The sequence below is a fragment of the Geotrypetes seraphini genome, chromosome 7 (genome assembly GCF_902459505.1).
Source record: "Geotrypetes seraphini chromosome 7, aGeoSer1.1, whole genome shotgun sequence".
In the NCBI taxonomy this organism is placed as follows: domain Eukaryota; kingdom Metazoa; phylum Chordata; class Amphibia; order Gymnophiona; family Dermophiidae; genus Geotrypetes; species Geotrypetes seraphini.
The window spans coordinates 12521281-12547645 of NC_047090.1; the positions used below are offsets into that span (position 1 = coordinate 12521281).

The window sequence follows — 26365 nt, forward strand, 5'->3', positions numbered from 1 at the left end:
GATATAAAGAAGCTAGGTCAGTAAAGAGATCAACCAAAATGCTAATGTGTCTCCCAAAGAGACTGGAAGTCGTTGACCGCACTCTGGAACACACTTCCACCCTATCTATGTCAGCTCGATGCCCTGCACAGCTTCAAATCCAAATTAAAAACCTCTCCACAGACACTTAAGACATATAAAGGTCCCAGACTCCCTCCCCCACCTCGCTGTCCACCTCTCATCTTTCTCAATGCATACTGTAGGTTCATTATTTCATGCCCCGCCTCTTGTGTCTTTTGCTATCTACTATACAACAGTACTCTATTGTAGCTCACGATCACGGTATAGTAAGTTCTAAATAAACTTGGATGTATACCTTAGAAGAGAGGATAAACAGGCGTGTCACAACAGAATACGTACACAAACAGAATCACATACAGTTCAACAAATCTAACATGAATATAACGTAACGGTGATAATACAAAGCCTCCTAAAATTACAAAAAGGCTACCAGCGCCTCGAATCAAAAAACTATAAATCAAGTCTCATATTTCATCTTACAGAAGAGGTATTTCTTCAACATTTTCTTAAAACTACTCAAACATGCTTGCTGTCGTAAATATCCCAGAAGCTTATTCCACTCCCGAGGACCCACACACAAAAATATGCTAGCTCTAGACACAACTAGTCGCAGCTTGTTTCACTGTCGGAATATCTAAGTCATCGTGAGTCACCGAGTGCAACCTGTGCTGTGGTTCATATGGCAGGATGTTATCCATCAAATGTTTCGGTGCCTTATTGGGTATACAAAGATGCACCATGACCAGTAATTTATAAAGGATTCGATGTTCTAATTTTAACCAATACAAAGATCTATAGCATTCTGTCACATGATCACTCTTTCTTAATTGAAACAGAGTTTGAACAGTCGTGTTCTGGGCTACCTGCAGCGCACTCAGTGCTGATACACCCAGAATACACCCAGTATACACCAAATTGCAGTAGTCTAAGCATGATAATACCACACTCTGCAAAACAGTCCTAAACATAGAGGCAGACAAATATGGGAACAAACTGTTCAACAGACACAATTTTAAAAATACCTTTTTTACCACTGCACATACATGCCCCCTGAACGTCAGACAAGAATCTAGTAAAACCCCTAAATATTTTACCTCCGTTGATACTGCAACAGTAGTGCCTAATAGGTCAATTTTATTAGGAAGAGCATATCCCAATGAGTGAACAAAACGGTTCATAGACAACGGCGCGAAAGACAAAGGCGCACGCCAACAACTGAGCGCAAGATGGAGGCGAGCGCCGAAGAAAATTACACTTTTTAGGGGCTCCGATGGAGGGGGTTTTGTTGGGGAACCCCCCCACTTGACTTAATAGACATCACGCCGGCGTTATGGGGGGTTTGGGGGGTTGTAACCCTCCACATTTTACTGTAAACTGAACTTTTTCCCTAAAAACAGGGAAAAAGTTAAGTTTTCAGTAAAATGTGGGGGGTTACAACCCCCCACACCCCCCACAACGCGGCGCGATGTATATTAAGTAAAGTGGGAGGGTTCCCCCCCACGACCCCCCGTCGGAGCCCTAAAAACAGTAATTTTGAGCGGCGCGCGCCTCCGCGTTGTGCTCAATTGTCTGGGCGCGCCTTTGTCCCGGCGCACTTTTGACCTGACGCCGAACAAAACTTATAACCTTTATTTTCTGAACACTCAATTTCTTTTTTTTTTTTTAAATTATTTATTTATCAAATTTTTACATGTTATAAATCAAGTATCCACTTGTACAGAAAGTTGAAGAAAAGCAGGAAAATAATACTCAAAAGTAAAATACATGGTAATCAAGTAAAATAAAATAAAATTTTTAGCTTAAATTCAGCTCAAGTCCTCAAAAGATTTAGCCCTTCAAGATTTAGCCCATTAAATTTCGAGCCTTGCGTTGGCTCAGCTCAGCGTTGGACAGCGAGGAAGTCGGTTATGGACCGTAGTTTACATTGAAGCTTAATACACTGCTGTTCTGAGGAAGCTCTGAATAATAGTAACAGAGCGAAATGGAGATCTTCCGTCGTTCAGGCGTGTGATTCCCGCCGGGCGTTTGTCCAGCTAAGTACCACGCTTTTACAGCAGCACAATCAGTGCTTAACCCTTTCAGGACCATAAGGATCGTAGGCCAATTTTTGTGGTTTTGACGACATTTTTATGGTAAAAAGGGCTTGCAGATGCCAAAAAATTGATTTTTTTTGTGAAATATCATTATTTTTTTTTTTAAAAAAAATCAAACTTCTGGCTTATGGACAGTGTGGCAAGTGAATCTTCTCGTCAATCTGGCAACGACGCTAATGAATGAATGTCGGAACCAGTTTGTTTACATAAAGGCAGTATCATATGGAATCCGTACATATCAAATTTAGAACTGTAGACTATCCCAATCAAAATTGATAGGATTTTAAAGTTATGGGACAAATATGTCCCTTGGTCCTGAAAGGGTTAAATAATGTATCATTAATATGAGTAACAGTCCATAATATGTTACACATATAATATAAACACAACAAGCTCTTAGAGAAAATAAGATTTTATTCGATGATAGCTCAGCTAACAGTTTAGCAACCAAGATTAGTTCTGGCTGTGAACCTTGGGCACTGGAGAAATTTAGTCTTCATCTCTATGCATTGAGCTTTGGTCATTCTGGAGTTGTGTGTTGGCCTTATGATAGGAGTTTAACTTAGGTTATTATTTTGATTGAGTTGAATGATCTTAAGGTGACCAAACAGGTTGAAATGGTGACGGCAAAAGCTAGAAGGATGTTAGGGAGAGGTATTGCCAATAGGAAAAAGGCCGCACCTTCAAAAAGATATAAAGAGGATGGAATCAGTCCAGAGGAAGGCTGCTAAAATGGTATGTAGTCTGTCTTCGTGATAAGGCGTATGCGATAGACTTAAAGATCTCAATCTGTATACTTTGGAGGAAAGGCGGGAGAGTGGAGATATGATAGAGACGTTTAAATACCTATGTAATGTAAATGCACATGAATCGAGTCTTTTTCATTTGAAAGGAAACTCTGCAATGAGAGGGCATAGGATGAAGTTAAGAGGTGATAGGCTCCAGGGTAATCTGAGGAAATATGTTTTTACAGAAAGGGTGGTAGATGCGTGGAACAGTCTCCCGGAAGAGGTGGTGGAAACAGAGACTGTGTCTGAATTCAAGAGGGCCTGGGATAGGCACGTGGGATCTCTCGGAGAGAGGAAGAGATAATGGTTACTGCGGATGGGCAGACTAGATGGGCCATTTGGCCTTTATCTGCCATCATATTTCTATGTTTCTCTAATGAAGTGCCTCAGCTCAAAAGAGCTGTGAAATAAATTTTGCACATCACATAAGAACCCATAGCAACCCTACTGGGCAGGCTAGATGGATCATATTGATCCTTGAAGTGCCATTATTTGGTGGTCTGGAGATGCTCTCCTAGAGGATTCTGGAATGACCTTCTGTGTTGATGAGACCGAATCATGGGGGTCCTTCTGTTTGTCAGAGAAATAGCGTTTTTAGCGCAAGCACCGGATTAGCACGTGCTACTCGAAAAACTACCGCCTGCTCAAGAGGAGGCGGTAGCGGCCAACTCGTGCGACATTTTAGCGTGCGCTATTTCGCGTGTTAAGGCCCTAATACACTTTTGTAAAAGGAGCCCGTAGTGTTACTAAATATATTCTTAGATTTTTCAGGAAATATTAAGACTGGAGCTCTGTTATACTTGTATACATATCCCTCTTCAAATCTGTCCCAAGCATTTGTACAAAGCCTCATACCCAAATCCTATCCAGTGTCCATAAAACCACACTTACTTATTAATCATATGTTCATATAGTGTGATGTTACAATCGTTTTCCTCATTCACATCTAAATATTCAACCAAGCTCTCGTGCAAGAAATCTTCAAAGTTCCTGAGAAGAAAGACAGATGCAGTTACAACCTTTGCTTCAAATCTTCAGATTCAGCAATTCCTTGTCATAAAATAAACTTTCAAACAAAACTGAGAGAAAAAATTAAGAACAAAAAAGAATTCAACGATAACTAATATGTTCAAAATAAAGAATCCCTTATAAGAAACCCAAACTATTAGAACCAAATACAAAGTTGGTGTAATACTCTAAAATAATATAATTTATTAATAATTTAAACACTTTATTGATTTCATATGCTGAGAGATTGGAGAAGCTGGGTCCCTTTTCCCTGGAGAAGAGGAGACTTAGAGGGGATGTGATAGAGACTTATAAGATTATGAAGGGCATAGAGAGAGTAGAGAGGGACAGACTCTTCAAACTTTCAAAAAATAAAAGAACAAGAGGGCATTCGGAAAAGTTGATAGGAGACAGATTCAAAACAAATACTAGGAAGTTCTTTTTTTACCCAACGTGTGGTAGACACCTGGAATGTGCTTCCAGAGGACGTAATTGGGCAGAGTACGGTACCGGGGTTCAAGAAAGGATTAGACAAATTCCTACTGGAAAAGGGGATAGAGGGGTATAGATAGAAGATTATTGCACAGGTCCTGGACCTGTTGGGCCACCGCGTGAGCGGACTGCTGGGCACGATGGACCTCGGGTCTGACCCAGCAGAGGCATTTCTTATGTTCATTCCTATCATCCAAACACTCAAAACACATACATGTACACAAACTAAACAAACAATAAACTAAAAAACATATATCAGTGCAACTACAAAAGGCAGCCAAAGGGGTTCACTCTGTTCATAGGATAAATGTTCAAAATAACACTTAGCTTGAAAATCCGATGAAACCAATGCAGCAGGTGAGCACCCCACCATCTCAAAGTTTTAAGTGAGGCAAATCCAAGTTAAATCCGAGTTCAAGGCAAAACCAAGTGCTGAAGTGCAGTTGTGAATCCAATAAAAGAGCAACAGTATTTCAGTATAGTGCAAAAGCAAACTCAGAAGACGTTCCACAATATTGGCCTAAAAGGCAACCAGTCTTCTTGTCCTTCCTCAAGCTAAGTGATCTTTTGAACATTTATCCTATGAACAGAGTGAACATTACATTAGTGATTTATATTCCGCCTGTGCCTTGCGGTTCTAGACGGATTACAAATTAGAAGATATCTGGACATTTCCAGGAGAATTCCATATCAAAGAAGTGAGTATATTACAGGTTACGGTAGAGAATAACAACATATTCAGGTTACAGAAGATAGTTACATAACGTTGAAGGAAGAAGTTTTCTAGTTACCGATGGTGATTGCTTATTTAGGTTTCAGAATATATATTGGTGATATAGTTTGAAGAGTTCACTAGGTGTTACTATAGGGGAGGTATTCACGAGGGAGTATGCATGTGCTAATAAGATGGAGGTTAGAATGATGGGAAGTGTTTTTTGAATAGAAGTGTTTTTATTTCTTTTCGGAACACTTTAATGTCTGTTGTTTTGATCAGCAGTTTGGAGATGGAAGGGTCAATTTTCGCTGCCTGTGAACCCCTTTGGCTGCCTGTTTACTTTGTGTACATGTATGTGTCTTGAGTGTTTGGATGATAGGAATGAAATCAATAAAGTGTTTAAATTATTAATAAATTATATTATTTTAGTGTATTACACCAACTTTGTATTTGGTTTTAATAGTTTGGGTTTCTTACATAAGAACATAAGCAGTGCCTCCGCCGGGTCAGACCATAGGTCCATCCTGCCCAGCAGTCCGCTCCCGCGGCGGCCCAAACAGGTCACGACCTGTCTGAATCACCAGAATGGGCTCCCTTGCCACCTTGGTTTCTCATTGAAGTCCTATCTTCCCATCGAAGTCTTGCACATGCACGACCTGATTGGGTTTCTATACTTATTACCTGGTTAACTTTCTATACTTGTGTTACATCCCAGCACCTCTCTCAGTTTCCCACGATCCCTTATAAGGGATTCTTTATTTTGAACATAAAATAAACTTTGCCTAAAAATTAAAAATCACATTCATTAAAGTAATCCTTATACTTTACTCTTTCTAAACCAATGGAAGTTTAAAGAATTATACAATTATAATGGTGCTGAGAATATTTGACTGGGCAAGACATCTAAAAATGGAATGGAATGGGATTAAAGCTGATGGTATAGTAAGAGTCAGGTGATGATTTGATTTGTTATGTGTTTTTATTATGTATGTACCTCAACGTAATCTGCCTAGAACTTGGCAACAGAGAGGAATATAAATTGATTTAATAAAGAAATGGGGGGAAAACCAGTGAAGAGAAACAGTTTGAAAATGCAGCACCAGAGAAATAAGTTTCCCCCCAAAATGGCTCTCTGTATTTCTATGGAAGAAGCAGTTCTGACTTCGGAGCCATTTTCTAGAAGCAAAATTTCACAGCTTAATTACGTACTGGTTAAAAAAATAGCACGACTTGCTTTCAATCTGCCAGTTGATAAATCAGGGAGTGTCTTATCGCATTAATGCTGTTTGAAAGGTCAAAGCACTGCTCCCTATTTAACCCCACTCATGCTTTTGTGAATTTCTATTCTGCCTCATCTCTGTCATCTCTTTTCCCAGCTGAACAGCCTTACACCATTCAGGTTTTATATATATATATATATATATATATATATATATAAGGGAGGTATTCCATCCCCCTTTTATCAACTTTGAATAATTTTGTGTGATGTGAAAATGATCACCTCACCTCCCTTTCCTTTTATGAATAGATTAAAATATCAGTGTAGCACTCCACTATTCACCCTGCAATAAAATCTAATTGGTAATGCAAGAGATGTTTTTGATAAACCCATGCTGACATTCTCTTTAAGCTGTTATCTATCTCTGTGATCAATGATTTTCTTTTTTTTTTTTTTTAATTCTTTCCAACACAACAGAAGTTGGAAAGAATTACACAAAAGGGTTTGAGAATGCTTAAACATCTTTCTGTCTGTCCATCTGGGACAAAATAACTCTGAAAATTTAACAAGATGGGATGAAATTTGGCATGTGCAAAAATTATACACTGAGTTTGAAAATGGGCCAAATCGGACTGGGGGAAATGGCCCTCTGCATTTCTATGAGAAAAGGCATTCCAGATTATTCAGCATAGAAGCCTAACAACTAAGAGAACAGGACAAGGCTATTAAAAGGTGGATTTCCTAACTTTTCCAAACTCTCATATAACCCCTAGAAACTGCCTCACCCCTCCAAAATGCTGCCACAGCCTAAAATCTACCCACTTGCGACTGCCCCCAACATCTACAAACTATCCCCCCCCAAACCACCCACTAAACAAAAACTACCCTATACACAATGATAATGCCCCATAAATTCCCTCCCTCTGTAATGTATGCAGCACTCCATAAATTCCCCCAAATTAGCACCCCACACCTACCCCCCTACATGTAGAAACTACTTCAGTCCCTAAAATCTTCTAGATCTAGAGGCTGTGATGGAAGAGGTTGAGTTGGATTTAGTGGCAATCACAGAGACGTGGTTCACAGAGAACCTTGACTGGGATATAGTTATACTGTGCTATAATCTGTTCAGGAAAGACAGAGTAAGAAGAAAAAGAGGGGATGGCGTTATATGTTGTAGATCATATTAAAGCCACACAATTGCAGGATTTGCAGGGTAAGGAAGAAGCACTGTGGGTCAATCTGGAAAGAGGGAATGGAAAATGTAATATACAGGCCTCCTTCACAGACAGAAGAATTGACAAAGATTTAATAGTAGACATTCAGAATATAACAGTAAAAGGTGAAGTACTACTAATAGGCGATTTCAACATGCCAGATGTTGACTGGAGTCATCTAGAAGAAGGGAGATCCTGGATTTACAAGGTGAACTGTTCTAGCAGTTGGTAATAGAATCCTTGCAGATGGGACCATACTGAACTTAGTGCTTACAAACGGGGAAAGTGTTTCTGATGTTGCAGTGGATGATCATCCAACATCCAGTGATCACTGCATGGTGTGGTTTAATATTAAGACAGGTGTAGAGAAAGCTCATTTGAAAGTAAAGGTTATAGGCTTTAAAAGGGGATGGAACTCCTGTCGTATGAGGAAAGACTAAAACGATTAGGGCTCTTCCACTTGAAAAAGAGACGGCTGAGGGGAGATATGACTGAAGTCTACAAAATCCTGAGTGGAGTAGAACGGGTACAAGTGGATCGATTTTTCACTCCTTCAAAAATTACAAAGACTAGGGGACACTCGAAGTTACAGGGAAATACTTTTAAAACCAATAGGAAGAAATTATTTTTCAATCAGAGAATAGTTAAGCTGTGGAATGTGTTGCCAGAGGTTGTGGTAAGAGCGGATAGCGTAGCTGGTTTTAAGAAAGGTTTGGACAAGTTCCTGGAGGAAAAGTCCATAGTCTATTATTGAGAAAGACATGGGGGAAGCCACTGCTTGCCCTGGATCGGTAGCATGGACTATTGCTACTCCTTGGGTTTTGGCCAGGTATTAGTGACCTGGATTGGCCACCGTGAGAATGAGCTGGGCCCTTACTGGGCTTGATAGACAATTGGTCTGACCCAGTAAGGCTATTCTTATGTTATGTTCTTATGTAAAGTAAGAAAGTAAGAGAAAAAAAGGACACTTTGGTTCTCGAAAGTAACAGCTGAAAAGGTAAGGAAAAAGAGGTTAGCTTTCATAAATTACAAAACATTGCAGAAAGAGCAAAACAGGCTAAAATATCTGGAAAAGTTAAGAAGCTGGTTGAGTAGTCAGGAAAGCAAAGATGCAAAATAGCCAACATGGTAAAACAGGGAGACAAAGACTTTTTTAGATATATTAGTGATAGAAAGAAGTGCAAAAAGTGGCATTATGAGACTCAAAAGGAAGAGGAGAAATATGTAAAAGCTGATAAAGATAAGGCTGAATTGCTTAACAAATATTTCTGTTCTATGTTCACAGCTGAAGCGCTGGGAGGAGGACCGTAGAAGACAAATGCAAATAGTGGGCCTATCTTGTTTAATGTTTTTATAAATGACCTGGAAGAGGAAACAACATGCAATATAATAAAGTTTGCAGATGATACAAAACTATGTCGGGCGGTTGGTTCTCTACGGGACTGTGAGGAACTTCAAAAGGATCTAAACCAGTTGGAAACTTGGGCGAAAAAGTGGCAGATGAATTTTAACATAGACAAATGCAAGGTGATGCATCTAGGAAAGAAAAACAAAGAACATGAGTATAAGATGTCAGGGGTGACATTAGCCAAATGCGAACAAGAAAGGGATTTGGGGGTACTGATTGACAGAACCCTAAAGCCTTCGGCTCAATGCGCAGCGGCGGCGAAGAAAGGAAACAGGATGTTGGGCATGATTAAGAAGGGGATCACGAGTAGATCGGAAGAGGTCATAATGCCACTTTACAGAGCAATGGTCAGACCGCACTTGGAATACTGTGTCCAACACTGGTTTCCATACCTTAAGAAGGATATAACTCTGCTGGAGAGGGTGCAGAGGAGCCACGAAACTAGTCAAAGGTATGGAGAATTTGAGCTACAAAGAACGTCTCAGAAAACTGGGACTGTTCACCCTCGAGAAGAGAAGACTGCGAGGGGATTTGATAGAGACTTTTAAAATATTAAAAGGATTTGATAAAATAGACCAGGAAGCAGCATTGTTAACATTTTCGGAAGTGACACGGACACGGGGGTCACAGCCTGAAACTGAGTGGCAGCAGGTTCAGGACAAACGTCAGGAAGTTCTGTTTCTCACAGCGAGTGGTTGGCGCTTGGAATGCTCTCCTGGAGGAGGTTGTGGTGGAGACTACTGTTCTGGGTTTCAAGCGCAAGTTGGATGCACACCTTCTTGTAAATCATATTGAGGGATACGGAAAATCCGGGTCTCCAAAAAGGAGAACCTAAATGGGCCACCGCGTGCGCGGATCGCCGGACAAGATGGACCTCGGTCTGATCCGGTGAAGGCGTTTCTTATGTTCTTATGACCGTAGAAGACAAATGCAAATAGTGTTGGAGGTGTGGTAGACTCTGATCGATTTTCAGAGGATTGTGTTCGTGGGACAAAGCAATGGGGCCAAATTTAGGGAAGTTCTGGTGGCTCCACTGACTGACCTTTTCAATGCTTTTCTAGATTCGGGAGAAGGGCAGATGTGATCCCTCTCCACAAAAGTGAAAGTGGTAGCGAAGGTCGGTAAGTCTGAGTTCTGTGGTAAGTAAATGAATGGAATTGCTCAATCTTATCTTAAGAACATAAGAATTTGCCGCTTGCTTGATAAATTTATATCTTAACCGTTTTAACATTGTATTTATGATATATCTATGTAATGTATTTATATGATTCGCTGACTGCCCAGCTTTTCTTGATGTAAACTGCCTAGAACTCATGGTATGGCAGTTATCAAAAATAAAGTTTATTATTATTAGACCTGAGGCAACACAAAATCACTACAGGCAGGTCTTGTCAGACAAATCTGATTAATTTCTTTGACCGAGTGACCAGAGAACTGGATAGAGGGAGTGTGCTAGATGTGGTGTATTTAGATTTTAGCAAAGCCTTTGACAGTCTTCCATACATGCATCTAATTTATTTTTATTGAGTCTGTATTTTAGTTGAATTTGTATTTTTGTAAGTCTCATTTTATGCACGTTCACTTGTAATCCACCTAGTTGATGGGAGGAATAGAAATAAAAAATAAAATAAACTGAATGCCCTCAGTCAGGAACTGGTTGAGTGGAAGGCGACACGAAAGAGGAGCAGGACTTGGCTACGATAGATGGCCAATAGGTTGAAAAGGTGACAAAGTTAGAAGGATGTTAGGCTGTACAGGGAGTGGTATGGTCAGTAGGAAATAGGAGCTTCAAGTTTATTACATTTGATATACATTTGATTAACCCTAAGAAGTGAAAAACCTTTGTACAAAGATAAAAAAAAAAAAATTTTAAGGGGAGGGGGCACAAACTCTAACTAAAATGCTAAAGTATAAACTAGAAACAAAAGGGAAAACGGTAAAAGAATACATACAACATTCTCATGACACACTCGAGAGTGTGACTGAAGTATATCATGAGTAAGTTGTAAGAGCTGAATTAATGAACCAAATGATAATTGTAAATTGATTTTGTTCTCAGGATCTCATCATTCCCTGTTGCAGCTAAGTGAAACATACTACTATATCGTTTTGCTTCTTGAATGAATTGAGGATGTCAATTAGAAGATATGTGCACTGACTTAAATATATGGATATCTGATTAGAAAAAACTGCACAACCCACCACAGTAACATGTTAGTCTTCTGCTTCTTAAAAATCCTCAAAAATATGTGAAACACACTAAATCCTTATAAACTTGGCTACCATACAAGACCAAGTGTCCAAACTGGAACTATTGGAGAATTATCATAAGGATCTCAAGCGCTCACAGCTAAAAGCTCGATTTATTTTTCAAGCTAATAACCAAAAGGTGAGCTATCATTGGTCCCATAAATTCTCCTATTTTAAATTCTTCTTTTTTATCTACAAACTTTTTATATATAAATATATTTTTTTATAAAGTGTAATATAAATCCTATTTTGCTTCATACACGTTGCATTACGATACTTCTTCAGTGTACTGGTTTTGGTTAATAAATAGCACTCTCTCATTCAAGATTGTATTTAAAGAGTACTTAGCTTCATGACGACGGAAGATCTCCGTTTCGCTCATTATTTTTTATATATAAGAGCTTCATCAGGAAAAACACCAGCATTACCGCATCTTTGCTTAAGTTAACCGAATAATAAAGTTAAAGACTGCAAATCACAGAGGCACAAAGTGCCTGTCGGTATTTGTGCCTCTGTGATTTGCAGTCTTTCTGCATGTTAACTTTATTATTCGGTTAACTTAAGCAAAGATGCGGTAATGCTGGTGTTTTTCCTGATGAAGCTCTTATATATAAAAAATAATGAGCGAAACGGAGATCTTCCGTCGTCATGAAGCTAAGTACTCTTTAAATACAATCTTGAATGAGAGAGTGCTATTTATTAACCAAAACCAGTACACTGAAGAAGTATCGTAATGCAACGTGTATGAAGCAAAATAGGATTTATATTACACTTTATAAAAAAATATATTTATATATAAAAAGTTTGTAGATAAAAAAGAAGAATTTAAAATAGGAGAATTTATGGGACCAATGATAGCTCACCTTTTGGTTATTAGCTTGAAAAATAAATCGAGCTTTTAGCTGTGAGCGCTTGAGATCCTTATGATAATTCTCCAATAGTTCCAGTTTGGACACTTGGTCTTGTATGGTAGCCAAGTTTATAAGGATTTACCGTATTTTCACGCAAATAACGCGCACCCGTGTAAAACGCGCACACGGGTATAGCGCGCAGAAATCACGATGATATGTACAAAAACTTTTGTATACCGCGCTCACGGGTATACCGCGCATGATGCCCGACGCTCCTTTCGCCCGCCCTGACTTTCCGTGCGCTGTCCCGACTCTCCGTTCACCCCCCCTGACTTTCCGTGCACTGTCCCCCCTTGAAGTCCTGTCCCCCCTTGAAGGTCTGTCCCCATCCTGAAAGCCTGATGCCCCCCTCGACGTCCGATACATCCCTCCCCCGGCAGGACCACTCGCACCCCCACCCCGAAGGACCGCCGACTCCCCAACAATATCGGGCCAGGAGGGAGCCCAAACCCTCCTGGCCACGGCGACCCCCTAACCCCACCCCGCACTACATTACGGCAGGAGGGATCCCAGGCCCTCCTGCCCTCGACGCAAACCCCCCTCCCCCCCCAACGACTGCCCCCCCCAAGAACCTCCGACCGCCCCCCCTGGCCGACCCCCACGACCCCCCCCACCCCCCTTCCCCGTACCTTTGGTAGTTGGCCGGACAGACGGGAGCCAAACCCGCCTGTCCGGCAGGCAGCCAACGAAGGAATGAGGCCGGATTGGCCCATCCGTCCTAAAGCTCCGCCTACTGGTGGGGCCTAAGGCGCGTGGGCCAATCAGAATAGGCCCTGGAGCCTTAGGTCCCACCTGGGGGCGTGGCCTGAGGCACATGGGCCCAACCCGACCATGTGCCTCAGGCCGCGCCCCCAGGTGGGACCTAAGGCTCCAGGGCCTATTCTGATTGGCCCACGCGCCTTAGGCCCCACCAGTAGGCGGAGCTTTAGGACGGATGGGCCAATCCGGCCTCATTCCTTCGTTGGCTGCCTGCCGGACAGGCGGGTTTGGCTCCCGTCTGTCCGGCCAACTACCAAAGGTACGGGGAAGGGGGGTGGGGGGTCGTGGGGGTCGCCAAGGGGGTCGCGGGTCGGCTGGGGGGGCGGTCGGAGGTTCTTGGGGGGGGGGGGCAGTCGTTGGGGGGAGGGGTGTTTGCGTCGAGGGCAGGAGGGCCTGGGATCTCTCCTGCCCGTAATGTAGTGCGGGGTGGGGTTAGGGGGTCGCCGTGGCCAGGAGGGTTTGGGCTCCCTTCTGGCCTGATATTGTCGGGAAGTCGGCGGTCCTTCGGGGTGGAGGTGCGAGTGGTCCTGCCGGGGGGGGGGGGATGTATCGGACGTCGGGGAGTCGGCCGGGCAAGAGGGCTTGGGCTCCCTCTTGCTCCGATCGTGGATGCGGGTGCGGGTGGGAGCGCGTGCGAGCGGTCCTGCTGGGGGGGTGAATCGGGCGTCGGGCGGGGTGGGAACTATGTTTAAAAACTTTTGTATACCGCGCTCACGCATATAACGCGCGAGGGGTATGCGCGGTAGGTAAAAACGCGTATAACGCGCGCGTTATATGCATGAAAATACGGTAGTCTTCTGCTTCTGCCAGAAACCTTTCCTTTTATCCTCTGACTGGGGAATTAAATTATTGCCCACCCTTGATGGGTAAAAATCACCCATGTTCTTCAAAATATTAACTTTTTCCTCACTGTTAATAGGGATAGGGTAAAAGGTCATGGCTTTGATGCATTACCTTTCTGTGGTACAATCAAAGCAGTTTACAGATATTATATGGTGGTATTTTCTCCATCTCCAGTGGAATTACAATCTAAGGCTTTTTTGTGTCTTACATGCAGAGAAAGAATATTTCTGGGGCATCATTATTGCTGCAAATTCTACAGATTAAAAATTACTGCAGAGTCCGCAGTACTGGAGCCAGATTCATTACTGCTCTATGTTCACAATGATTGCTTAATCTGTTCATGTTTCATTATTTTACATAATTATATATTATATATATTATAACTGCATAATTATATTATCGCCTACAGGTTAATACAATAAATAAAAAAGATCCTTATTTTATTTTATTTATTTATCTAACTTGCCCAACAGTAAGACCGTGAGAACTAGGAAAAAGATAAATCCCAGTCTGGGTACTCATACCTGTATCCTTGAGAAAGTTCTTCTATATGTTTGTTTGTAACTGCGGGCCTCTGATTCTTCACAATTATATAAGGCCTGGGGGAACAAAAACACTGAGAAAACATTTCTCCATGGAACATAAGAACATAACATTTGCTATACTGGGACAGACCGAACAGTGGCCAATCCAGGTCAGAAGATCCCAAGAATTAAACATATACTAGGAAAAAAGCAGTGGACATTCCCAATCTATAATAATAAAACCCTAGAGTGCGCATGCGCTCTTGGACATTCGTGATTCCTGGCGCCGTGAGGTGTGCTTCTGTGGCAGTATTCTATTTGACACCTCACGGCGCTTGCAGGGGCTGGAGGCGCATGTGGTGGCTGAAGGCGCGCGACTGTGCTCTCTCCAAACCTCCCGGCTCCAGCGGCGTAGGCAGCACCAGTGGCAGCAACTGAGTGGTGGACAGCAGCCCCGCTCCGGCCGTTGGCCCTCCACAAACCTCCCAGCTCTAGCGGCGTAGGCAGCACTATAAACACTCTGCTTCGCGGCCTTCTACTGCCGATTTCCTCTGCCGCGTCTCTGATGACATCATCTGAGACAGACGCAGCAGAGGAAATTGGCAGTAGAAGGCTGCGAAACAGCGTGTTTAAAGTGTTGCCTATGTGGCTGGAGCCCGGAGGTTTGTCAGCGGTGGGAGGGTCAGGAGCAGGCCAGATCGAGCAGGACAACGGCAGTAAAAGAAGTGGGAGGGGCCAAACGGAGCAGGGAAGGTTAGGGAAGAGAAGGGAAAGGGGGGTGGGGGAAAATGCTGCTACTGCTACACAGGGACTTGGAGAGGAAGGGAAATACCGCTACTGCTTCTGCACAGGAAAGGGGGGGGGATAGGAGGGAAATGCTGTTGCTGCTGCATAGGGAAGTGGGATGGAAATGCTGCTGCATAAGGAAAAATGACAGACAGTGGGAGGGAGGGAGACAGAAAGAAAGACGCAGGGAGAGGGACAGAAAGACAGGCAGAGAAAGGGGGCCAGAGAGAGAGAGTCAGCAGGAGAGGGAAAGGGGGCTGCTTTGGGGGGGAGGTGTGCTGGGGACAGACAGCTTAGCTCTGGGGGGAAGACAGAAGGGGCCATGGAGAGACAGGAAGAGGGAAAGGGGGCTGCTTTGGGGGGAGGGATGTGCTGGGAACAGACAGCTTGCTCTGGGGGAAAGACAGAAGAGGCCATGGAGAGACAGGGAGAGGGAAAGGGAGCTGCTTTGGGGGTAGGGGTGTGCTGGGGGAGACAGAAGGGGCCATGGAGAGATAGGGAAAGGGGGCTGCTTTGGGGGGAGGGGTGCTGGGGACAGACAGCTTTGCTCTGGGGGGGGAAGACAGAAGAGGGCCATGGAGAGATATTTGGGGGGAGGTGTGTGCTGGAGGCAGACAGCTTTGCTCGGGGGGAAGGGGGAGATAGAAGGAAACAGACAGCGGCCAAGGAGAGAGAGAGAGAGAGAGAGAGAAAGAAAGAAACAGACAGACAGACACTAGAGAATGACACGGTGGCGGTTACCCGTGGCTAGCTGCGTTTAGCCATGGGTAACCCGCCGAAATGGGGAAGAAAAAATAGTGGCCTCTGCGGGACGGGGACAAGGCCATTCACCGCCCCGTGGAGCGGTGAATGGACTTGTCCCCATAGTGAGGCAATCATGATCGCGCGGTACCCACCATCTCCCTCCCTCCGCCGATTGAATTTCTGCTGGTCCGCGCGAAAAAAAATAAAAATAAAAAGCCTCTCCTTTTCCCCTGCTCTCAGTCTAAAGCCGTCAGGAAGTCTTTCCGATGTCAATTCTGACGTCGGAGAGGGCTGCCTGGCTGGCCCAGAATGTCCTCTCCGACATCAGAATTGAGTCGGAAAGAAGACTTCCGGCTTTAGCAGCTGCAGCATGGCGGTAAGAGAAGAGGAAAAGGAGGGAGGCTTTTTTTTTTTTTTTTTGAGCGGCAGGGAGGCAGCAGGCTGGATTTGGCTAGGGAGGGAGAAAGGTAGACAGGCAGGCAGGCTTCTGGGGTGGGGGTGGGACAAAAATTATTGGTATGGTGGATAGGAATCATGGTGGATGGGAATCGTGGTTTAAAAGCTTTACCGGTTTAAAAGCTTTACTGGGTAGTCCTGCTCTAAAGGTGGGGCTAAAATCAGAATATCTACTGCATTATTGTATTCGGCCAGGCAGGCTCATCCTAGCATGGTGCACATGCTGAGAATTTGCAGACCGAGGCCAGAGGGGAGGCAGTGAGAGGGACATAGGAAGGAGGCACTGGGGGCACTAAAGACATGGGAAGGAGGCACTGGGGGCACTAAAGACATGGGAAGGAGGCACTGGGGGCACTAAAGACATGGGAAGGAGGCACTGGGGGCACTAAAGACATGGGAAGGAGGCACTGGGGGCACTAAAGACATGGGAAGGAGGCACTGGGGGCACTAAAGACATGGGAAGGAGGCACTGGGGCACTAAAGACAGAAAGGGGCACTAAGGACATGGGAAGGAGGCACTGGTCAGAAACCACTTCACAGGTCACGGATCTGATGGGCCGCCGCGGGAGCGGACCGCTGGGCGAGATGGACCTTGGTCTGACCCAGTGGAGGCAACTTCTTATGTTCTTAAAAAGCTACTTTTTCACAAAAACACATCAGATGATGTCTAACTTTTCTTGGACCTAAACTGTCAGGGACATATACAAAGGGTTCCATACATCAGTGTCGATAAGTAAATTACTAATAATGCAAATATTATCCAATAAAACACACGAGTTTCTTAAAACATATTTTGTCACCAGTGAGCTCTGTGTGATTTTGTCATCAGATGCATTTTTTTGGAGCCCTACCTGCATAGCCTTCCTCCATCAGAGGAAATGTAGACACATCTATCACCAAGATTGGTGGAGATTGAAACAAACTCATTGATGTAGCCGGCTCTGCGCATAAGGCGAAAAGTACTGACCAGTTTCCGATGGTCTCGGATCACTCCCAGGATATTGCCTGAACAAATACGTATGAAAAACATCTTTCTTTTACATTTTTATATCTTGCTTACAAGTTAACAACAATTATTGAAGTGGTGTATAGTTATACTTACCCAATCGTTCCCCACAGGCCTCCAAACCCTTCCAATAAAACATTAAAGATAATTTATCTCCCAAACCACTCCTCCCTGCATTATACAAAACAACAAATAGTGCCCAACATGTTTTGCAGATGGGGTTCCTGCAAAGCAATCTTTCCTCCTCTCCTCAAGTCCTGTTCTTTTTCATTCATATGTTTATTAAAAACTTGCTTTTATCGCCAGTCTTGGGGGCGATTTGCAAACAAAACTAAAAAAACATTAAAGAAATCAGAAAAAATAATTCCTTAAAACTGACATTATCATACCCTCCCCACAGATCTAACCCTAGAAAAGCCAGTTGAAATAAATGGGTCTTTAGATAGCTCTAAATTTGATCTTAAAGCTAAGAGTATATTGTTCCATGATCTGGGAGCTAAGAAAAACCACCATTTCTGGAGAAAAAGAATATGATTGTTAACAGAAACAAGTAAACTTGGAGAATAAGGAATTGTTAAAGCAGCCCTCCTTTTCCTCTGGGCTACCATCAGGTAATGCTTTGAAATTAATGAATTCTAAACTGTATGGGGAGCCAATGAAGTCTACAATACAATGGAGTAACATGGTCTCCATGTTTTGCATGACAAAACTCCAGCGGCTGTCTTTTGTAATGACTGTAAATGTTTAATATTAGCCTAAGTGGTACCAACATAAAGGAAGATTAGGTTCTTACCTTTGATAATCTTCTTTCTGTAAGTCCATTACAAAATCAATACTGAAGGTGTTTCACCTCAACCCGCGAACCAGGTCTTGCAGAAATCCACACATTTTTCTCCACTATTTCTCTTACTTGGCTGAGGAATATAGAGCCCCCTATAGTGAAGTCCAAAAGCCACTGATATCACTGGAACACAACACAGAAAGAAAGGTGGCAAGGGGAATCTTCTTGCTATACAATAGCATTCTGTTCTGCTCTGCAATATAAAAGAACAATTAATAAACAGTCAACAATAAACACAGGCAACAACATGGTACCAACCTGCTGCATGCAACAAGCACAAACTGAAAACCTGCCTTACATACAGATATGGATTCCTTCATACTGAAGGATTCTCCACAAGGTTTGCTGGCTGGAAGATACTGAAGCTTAAAAGGAGAAACTTCCAAAGCAGAAAGAGGCAGGTGATACTGAGAAAGACAGAGTAGACCAAGGGTGGGCCGTATTGATTCCATAAGGGACTTACAAAAAGAAGATTGCCAAAGTTAAGAATCTAATCTTCCATTTTGTTGCATCCCCTCTGGAATCAACCCTCCGATTCTCCCATAGGAAGTAATGGGGCAGTACTTACAGTCTCCACAGTGCCTGCCTGTCAGCTCAGTGCATCTGTGCAGCTGACGTGGAAGGATTTTCTGCCTCAGAGATTCACCAAACAGCTCAGTCTACAGGATCTTCAGGCTGCCAATCGGTAAGCATGCTCCCAGGGGGATGGACACAGGCTGGCTTCACAAGTCCACCCCAAAGCTTGCCCTGTGGAGCAGCAGTCCGGCTCCATGGAAACTGCATCCTTTCCCAGGCAGAAAACCCCTCCAAAGGTGTCTCAACGCACTTAAGCCACCAAAAAAAGACAAACTTTAAGTGAAAAATTAAGAAAAGAAGCAGATCAGATCAGAAAGACTTCTGCACGGCTTGCTTGCAGAAATGAAAACTATAGGGAGCTCTGTATTCCTCAGCCAAGTAGGAGGAGCAGTGGAGAGAAAAATGTGGGATCTCTACAAGACCCGGTTTGCGGGCTGAGGTGAAATACCTTCAATATTGATCCCGGAAGGGACATAACCGAAATTAGTATTAGGCTTGGTTACCTTCCAATTTTCTGACGTCGTGGACAATTTAATGACAGGTTACAGATAGTGAACAACAGATCTGCAATCAGTACTCTGGGGTGTACACCATCTAGTCCAAGAGATTTGACAAATTTAAAGAGCAACAATTTGGTTTATCACATCATCCAAGACCATCAAGATTTCTTTCAGTTCCTCCATATTGGCCCCAATAGAGACTAAGTGAAGAGGGCCCCCCCCTCAGAAAATATACACTATGAAAGATTTGTGAGAGCAGGGTTTTGCTTCACTGTGAATGTTAGAATAGAAATTTGCTGTAGAATCATATGTTTATAGTTCCATTCCTCTGTGCTCCGATAAGAAAAGTACAGCTTTAATAGTTGGCATTTGTAAGAAACAAAGAGAGCAAAGGTTATTAGTTATTAAGCAGTGTAGAAAGAGACAGATAACTAAGATTTGCCTTTAGAAACTTTTAGATGCCTTTAGATGCAGAGTACTATATATGGCTATATTATGTAATGTACTAATTTTACCTACTATTAGTGTTTTACCCAAAGCTCACAAATCAATTGAAAATCCCCTGGTCAACCCATCATTTCTGGAAATGGGTCAATTTTAGAATCACTCTCAGATTTTGTTGCCTTCTGTCTCTGTCCATTCATTCCCAGGTCACTGATTTATATTAACGTTCTTTCTTTCTTTCTTTTAGTTATATGCAACACGTCATACGCAGACTGGGGTCATGTTTCAGTCACGTGGAAGCCTAGGCAGTCTTCTGTCTACTCACGCAGCACTAACTTTCACTTAAATTTTGCCTAAGTGCGGCAAGTCTTATAGTTCAAGTTTATTAATATTTGATGAATCGCTGAATCGGTTTGCAAAGCGATGTACAAAATTATAAAAGAAAATAAAATTATAAAAAGACAAACTCATTAACATTGATTTTAAAACAAGACAAACTTTAGTGGGGGGGGGGAAGGAGGGGAAAAGTTACACCTCTTATTTAGAAGAAAAACAAAAATGGGAAAAACAAAGGGAAACAGGGTAATTTAAAAATAAGAATATTATGCAAGTCTAAAAAAAACGTTAGGTGTTAAAAGCATCTTTAAAAAGATGGGTTTTTAAAGATTTTTTAAAGGAGAGGAGGTCTTTTTCATTTTTAATGTGTTGTGGTAGAGAGTTTCACCATTCTGGCTTGCAATTTGCTGCTAGAGGATTCATCATCGTGTTACCGTCATGGGTTTGCAAGCTTGGGGTGGTTTTGGCGGGGTACGGCACATTTTTAGCTGCATTGCTCTAACCCGCTACGCGAGTCTCCCACCTCAGTGGAACACATTCAAGGGGCTTTCCGCCCTTATAAGTAATTTAGTGGCACACTCTCATAGGCTTCCCTCCCCCGCTCTAGAGTCTGACCTATTCAGTTCATTTTTATTTTTGCTTCCTTAAGGTCTAGTCAGGCACTGCCACCTCTTGGTGAAGCAATGTTGAACTTTTTTTAAATTAATATTTGTAGGTTTACCCTGTGATGCAAGTGGCTGCCTCATTTCCAGCCCACTGTGCTAAGGTTAGTGCAGTACACTTTTTATCTCTTATGTTTCTTGGCCATCTTGATGTTACTCATGGGTTGGGCTGAGCTCTGATTTGCATGTTTGTCACATGACTATTCATATACCAATCTTCAGTTGATAATTTTATCTTTTGTTTTGTTCATGTTTTGAATTGAACTCTCATGGTTTTTTTAAATGTAAGGAATTTAAGGTTTGAATGTAGTGTGTTCACTACATTGTCTTGCGAATATTTTATCAAATTCTGATTTGTTTTCCTTTTCTTTTTCCTCTTATTTCTATGATAGTTATGCATTTTCCTTTAGGACCCCTGAGGAAGGCAATTACATTGCCAAAACACAGACTGTGTAAAAAGGGTCTGTTTACTTTACATACATACAATGTTTATAAGAACATAAGAAGTTGCCTCCGCTGAGGCAGACCAGAGGTCCATCTCGCTCAGCGGTCCGCTCCCGCGGCGGCCCATCAGGCCTATTGCCTGAGCAGTGGTCCCTGATTATTTCTATAACCTACCTCTACTTCCTATCTGTACCCCTCAATCCCTTTGTCCTCTAGGAACCTATCCAAACCTTCTTTGAAGCCCTGCAACGTGCTCCTGCCTATAACTGTTGGCATTTGTTGGATTTTGATATTATTTTATGACATTGTATTATTGATTTGTTTTACAGTACCAATAAATGTTGACATTTTAACTCCTGAAAGTCCAGGACCTGGTACCACTTTTTGCTTTTCTCATCTACTGATTTTTGTGGTACCAAGGTCCTTTGCTGTGGGCAGTAGGACTGCCTTTTGGGCGTAGACCCCCTACAGCGTCCCTTGTTTCTAGGGATAGCTTTTACATAAAGTCATCACTAGTGCCTATGTTTTGGTTTTTTCCTGTATGGTAATGGGTTTTTGTTGACATGAAAATAGTCTGATAGATGGCAATGAGATTAATGATGCATTGTGTCAGGTGATATGTTGATTGATGGCTACTTTGCAATTTTGATTTGATTCCTAATAAAAAGGCCCAAGGCTTGCAGAGAATCTTGGAGACAGGCCTGAGAAATCAGTTGCCTTGAAACTGACCAAATCCTACCTCCAGAATAAGCTTTATATGTTTGTGTGAAGTTTTTCCTCCTTTAGCTCTTCAGATGGGAAATAAGGACCCTGCTGTGGCGATCACAAAGCCAACACCTTAAATTCCATTTCTGGCACAGGTAGCTGCTCCCTTACATCCTCCCTCTCCTCATTGAGTGCTCATTTTACTTGCCGATCTAACGGTCCAGTTGACTCCCTTACAAACTTTCTGCTTCTAATGTACCTGAAAATGTTTTTTGTTATAAGTTTTTCTAATTCTTTTTCCGCTTTCTTTGATGCCTTGCATCAAATGTGCCAGTACTTATGCTGCTTCCTGTTTTTAAAAGATGTTCTTTTGGATCTAACGGCCTCTTTCACCTCACCTTTCCCAGGCACAAAAGGGACCGTCATGGTATGGGAGGGAAGATGAGAAGCAAAGAATGAGTAACACCTGTGAAGGAACAGTAGGTTTTGGGTTTAGTTGTGATTTTGCCATACCACCTTTCATAGAAATAAGGAGGCAGTTTATAAATTTTTGGAAATGAAAGAAAAGATCAAATGACACAAAGACAAACTAAAGAAATAGACCTAGCTCTTCACACAGGCATTTACTATGTGATCTGCTGTTGAGAACTGGATAACTCCTCCTAGCCCTATTCTCTGTTTCTTTTGTTGAATAAAAGTTTACACATACACTTTTTCTATCAAATTATGTGGAGTTCCCTTTCCTTCTTTATTTTGGCCTAGAAACTGCTTAGTTCTGCTTTGTCAGTTTAGCGATACAGCAAATACAAAATAAACTAACACCAAATGGTAAAAGGCAGAAAAGAATATATGAGTAAAGAGGTAAATAATACATTTCTCTGTCAGGACAAATTGCTCCTTCTGCTGGTACACTGAGGGCACCTACTTACCATTCAGAAAGACTAGAAAGACGTTCGTGTAGGAAAGCTCTTCTCCGCATAGCAAGTTCACATCTTCCACTCCCAGATTACTGGCTAGTTTAATGATGGGGCCATCTTCCATGTCTGTAGTGATGTGCGTCATCAGAGCCAAATTTTTAACCAAACCACAAGCCTAAGGAATAAAACAATTACATAACTTCAAAGCCTTGAAAACTGTACTATAGAAATATAGGGCAGTGTTTATTTCATAAAATGCAAGAGAACAGAAGGCCAGTTTTTCAGAAGGAAATATTTTGTATTGACAAACCAATTTATACCCCGAGGAATTACAAGAGTGCGTATTTTTTGGCATAGTTAATCAGCATGAAAAATTATACACATTTGCATAAGTGATAAACTTTGTTACTCTAGTATGCATTTGCATTAGCCTTTAACCCTTTCAGGACCAAGGGACATATTTGTCCCATAACTTTAAAATCCTATCAATTTTGATTGGGATAGTCTACAGTTCTAAATTTGATATGTACGGATTCCATATGATACTGCCTTTATGTAAACAAACTGGTTCTGACATTCATTCATTAGCGTCGTTGCCAGATTGACGAGAAGATTCACTCGCCACACTGTCCATAAGCCAGAAGTGTGATTTTTTTAAATAAAAATAATGATATTTCTCAAAAAAAATCAATTTTTTGGCATCTGCAAGCCCTTTTTACCATAAAAATGTCGTCAAAACCACAAAAATTGGCCTACGATCCTTATGGTCCTGAAAGGGTTAACCTGTGGAGGTGTGCTATTCCCTTTGGCTGCAAAGAGTCCCCATCCCTACCCATACATGCCTAATTCTTAAAAGCAGCCTGGCTCCAGCTCAACCCTACCTCGAGGAGTTCCTGGGAATTCCCACTGCAGTTCCTCATGACTCTGGGCAAGTCACTTAACCCTCCATTGCCCCAGGAATAAAAAAACAACACCCCCCCCTTAGGGACAGAATGAGCTCTTGTATATAATGTGTACAGCACTGCATAGGCCTAGTAACACTACAGAAATGATTAGTAGTAGAGACCCTTAACACTCTCCAAGGAGTCTGAGAGGGCAATGTGGGCAGGATTCAGGTGGCATCATATTTGCAGATGAAGTCACCAGCACAGGAAAAAGTATGGATTGTTTGCTCATGCCCCATACCCCATGGAGTGAATTAGGGGACCTGACAAGTATGTATTTAGGGGCAGAGTTTGGGGCAGGTAGTGTTCCTTGCAAAATTTTAGCTTCAAGTCAGGGCTGGGAGAAGAGTTGGGTCCATTGTGTCAGTGGACATCAGAGGTATAGAAGGTCATGAGCTTGTCAATTTTTCATTTGTCAATCAAGTGGCAATTTTTTCTCTCTTGCAATGTACTTATTTTTTCTGTGAATCTGGCCCATAAAAGAACCTGCCCAGAGGGGGTGGGGGGGGGGGGGGTTAAGGAGCCTGAAAATGGTAGGTGCTTGATTGGAAAGGGGGGAGAATAGGTTTCCCTGATGGAAACAGGGAAAGACATGTGACTGATAATGGGATTGGGGGAAAATGGCCTTGGGGTAGCAGGAGATCAAGGTCTTAAGGTGGAGGAAGGGGACAGTGTCAAGATGGTGGCGTGAAGCAGCAGCGTTTAGATATCCGGATTTTTTTGTGAATTTTTCTTCTACTATTTGTTCCCGCTACAACTATGCCGCATACCAAAAGGAAAGCAGTGGTAAAGACGCTTTCCCCCAAGCTCAAGAACTGCTCTTACCTTGCAGCCAACCATCAAGAACTTTGCTGTTCAAGCCCCGAGTTTAGGCTCTGGAGGATTCCTGGCAATACCAAGTGAGGAAGAAGAATCCTTGGTTTTGGGACTGGATGTATCACTCTCTCCTCCAGAGAGCAATCTGCCGCCTCGTCCCACAGTCCCTGTGTTTATGGAGGGGTCTCCTTCGGTAGACATTGCTGAAGTAGAGGCTCCCATTGGGGGTGAATTGCGGTCGGACTTTCAGGGCAGGATAGAACATCTGTGGAGCAGTTCCCTTCTCTTTCTAGTGAGATAAAGTCTGAGATGGTGTTGGAGAGCATATGGATTGCTCTTCAAAAACTTAATGTGAAGATGGGGACTTCAACTAAAGAAATTTCCTCACTTGTGAGTAAAATTGACTCATTTTCTGAAACTTTGCTTAAAATAAATGGTTTTTCAATCTTTGTATCTCTATACATTATCTTTTTTAGTGTCTACTTTCTTCATTTCAACTCCATGTTTTTGTTTTCTTATACTCTGTATTACTTTCTTAATGTCTCCGCATCCACCTCTTCTTGCTTCTCTTAAATCTTTACCTCCACCTTTCTCCTTCCTTTCTCCCTTCCCTCCAGTTCATTTCTTCCTCCTCACTAAGAGCCCCTACCCAAGCTACTACCTAATCCTTTCTTGGGCCTATCCTCCACCAAAATCCTGCTATGGCCTACCAACTCAAGGCTGCAGTTTTGGAGACCATATCTGGCAAAGGACATAAGAAGACTTGAAGCGGTCCAGAGGAGGGCGATGGAAATGATTGGATGTTTGCGCCAAAAGATGTATGCAGAGAGATAGGAAGCCCTGAATATGTATACCCTAGAGAAAAGGAGGGACAGGGGAGATAAGATGCAGACGTTCAAGTACTTGAAAGGTATTAATGTAGAACAAAATCTTTTCCAGAGAAAGGAAAATGGTAAAACCAGAGGGCATAATTTAAGGCTGAGGGGTGGCAGACTCAAGAGCATTGTAAGGAAATTCTTTACGGAGAGGGTGGTGGATGCCTGGAATGCGCTCATGAGAGAAGTGGTGGAGAGGAAACGGGTGACAGAGTTCAAAAAAGTGTGGGATGAACGCAGAAGATCTAGAATCAGTAAATAATAGTAAATAAAGAAGAATTAAGGCCAGTACTGGGCAGACTTGCACGGTCTGTGTCTGAATATGGCCGTTTGGTTGAGGATGGGCTGGGGATGGGCTGGAGTGAGCTTTGACGGAGAATTCAGTAATTGGAACCTAAGCACTGTAGTAGTAATAATAATAACTTTATTCTTTTATACCTCCATAACCAAAAGTTCTAGGCGGTTTACACTAATCTAATCTAATCCTTAGGTTTGTATACCGCATCATCTCCACGTTCGTAGAGCTCGACGCGGTTTACAGTAGGAGAAATAGGAAGGAACTACAACAGAGGGTTAGAGGTAGAAGTGTGAAGAAAACTTAGAGGACTTGGGATGCCAAGATATAAGAGTTTCCTTGATTCCTAAGTTGGAGGGAGACTTACATTTTTTGAGAAAAGCCAGGTTTTCAGATGTTTGCGGAAAACTTGGAGAGAGCTCAAGTTCCGAAGAGGGGAGGTAAGGTTGTTCCAGAGCTCAGTGATTTTGAAGGGGAGGGAGGTCCCTAGCTTTCCTGTGTGGGAAATGCCTTTTAGCGAGGGGAAGGATAGTTTTAATTTGTGGGAGGATCTGGTGGTATTAGGGTTTGAGGAATTCCAAGAAAGAGGGATAAAGGGAGGGAGGATACCATATAGGATTTTGAAAGCTAAACAGGCGCATTTATAGTGGATCCTGGCGATTATCGGAAGCCAGTGGAGCTTGGCCAGGAGCGGGGAGACATGGTCAAATTTACTTTTAGCGAAGATGAGC

The 26365-nt window shown here is 42.6% G+C and overlaps 1 protein-coding gene across 2 annotated transcripts in view; it reads right to left on the bottom strand.

Annotated features, from left to right (window-relative positions):
- Positions 1 to 26365, bottom strand: part of POLR3B (RNA polymerase III subunit B) — a 184536-nt gene that overhangs the window by 52788 nt on the left and 105383 nt on the right. For both annotated transcript variants that reach the window (XM_033952054.1, XM_033952053.1), the window contains 4 exons: positions 22717 to 22879; positions 17125 to 17278; positions 14288 to 14362; positions 3833 to 3931 (listed from right to left, as the gene is read on the bottom strand). In XM_033952054.1, the coding sequence (XP_033807945.1) occupies positions 3833 to 3931; positions 14288 to 14362; positions 17125 to 17278; positions 22717 to 22879 (491 nt within the window). The remainder of the gene's footprint in view (positions 1 to 3832; positions 3932 to 14287; positions 14363 to 17124; positions 17279 to 22716; positions 22880 to 26365) is intronic.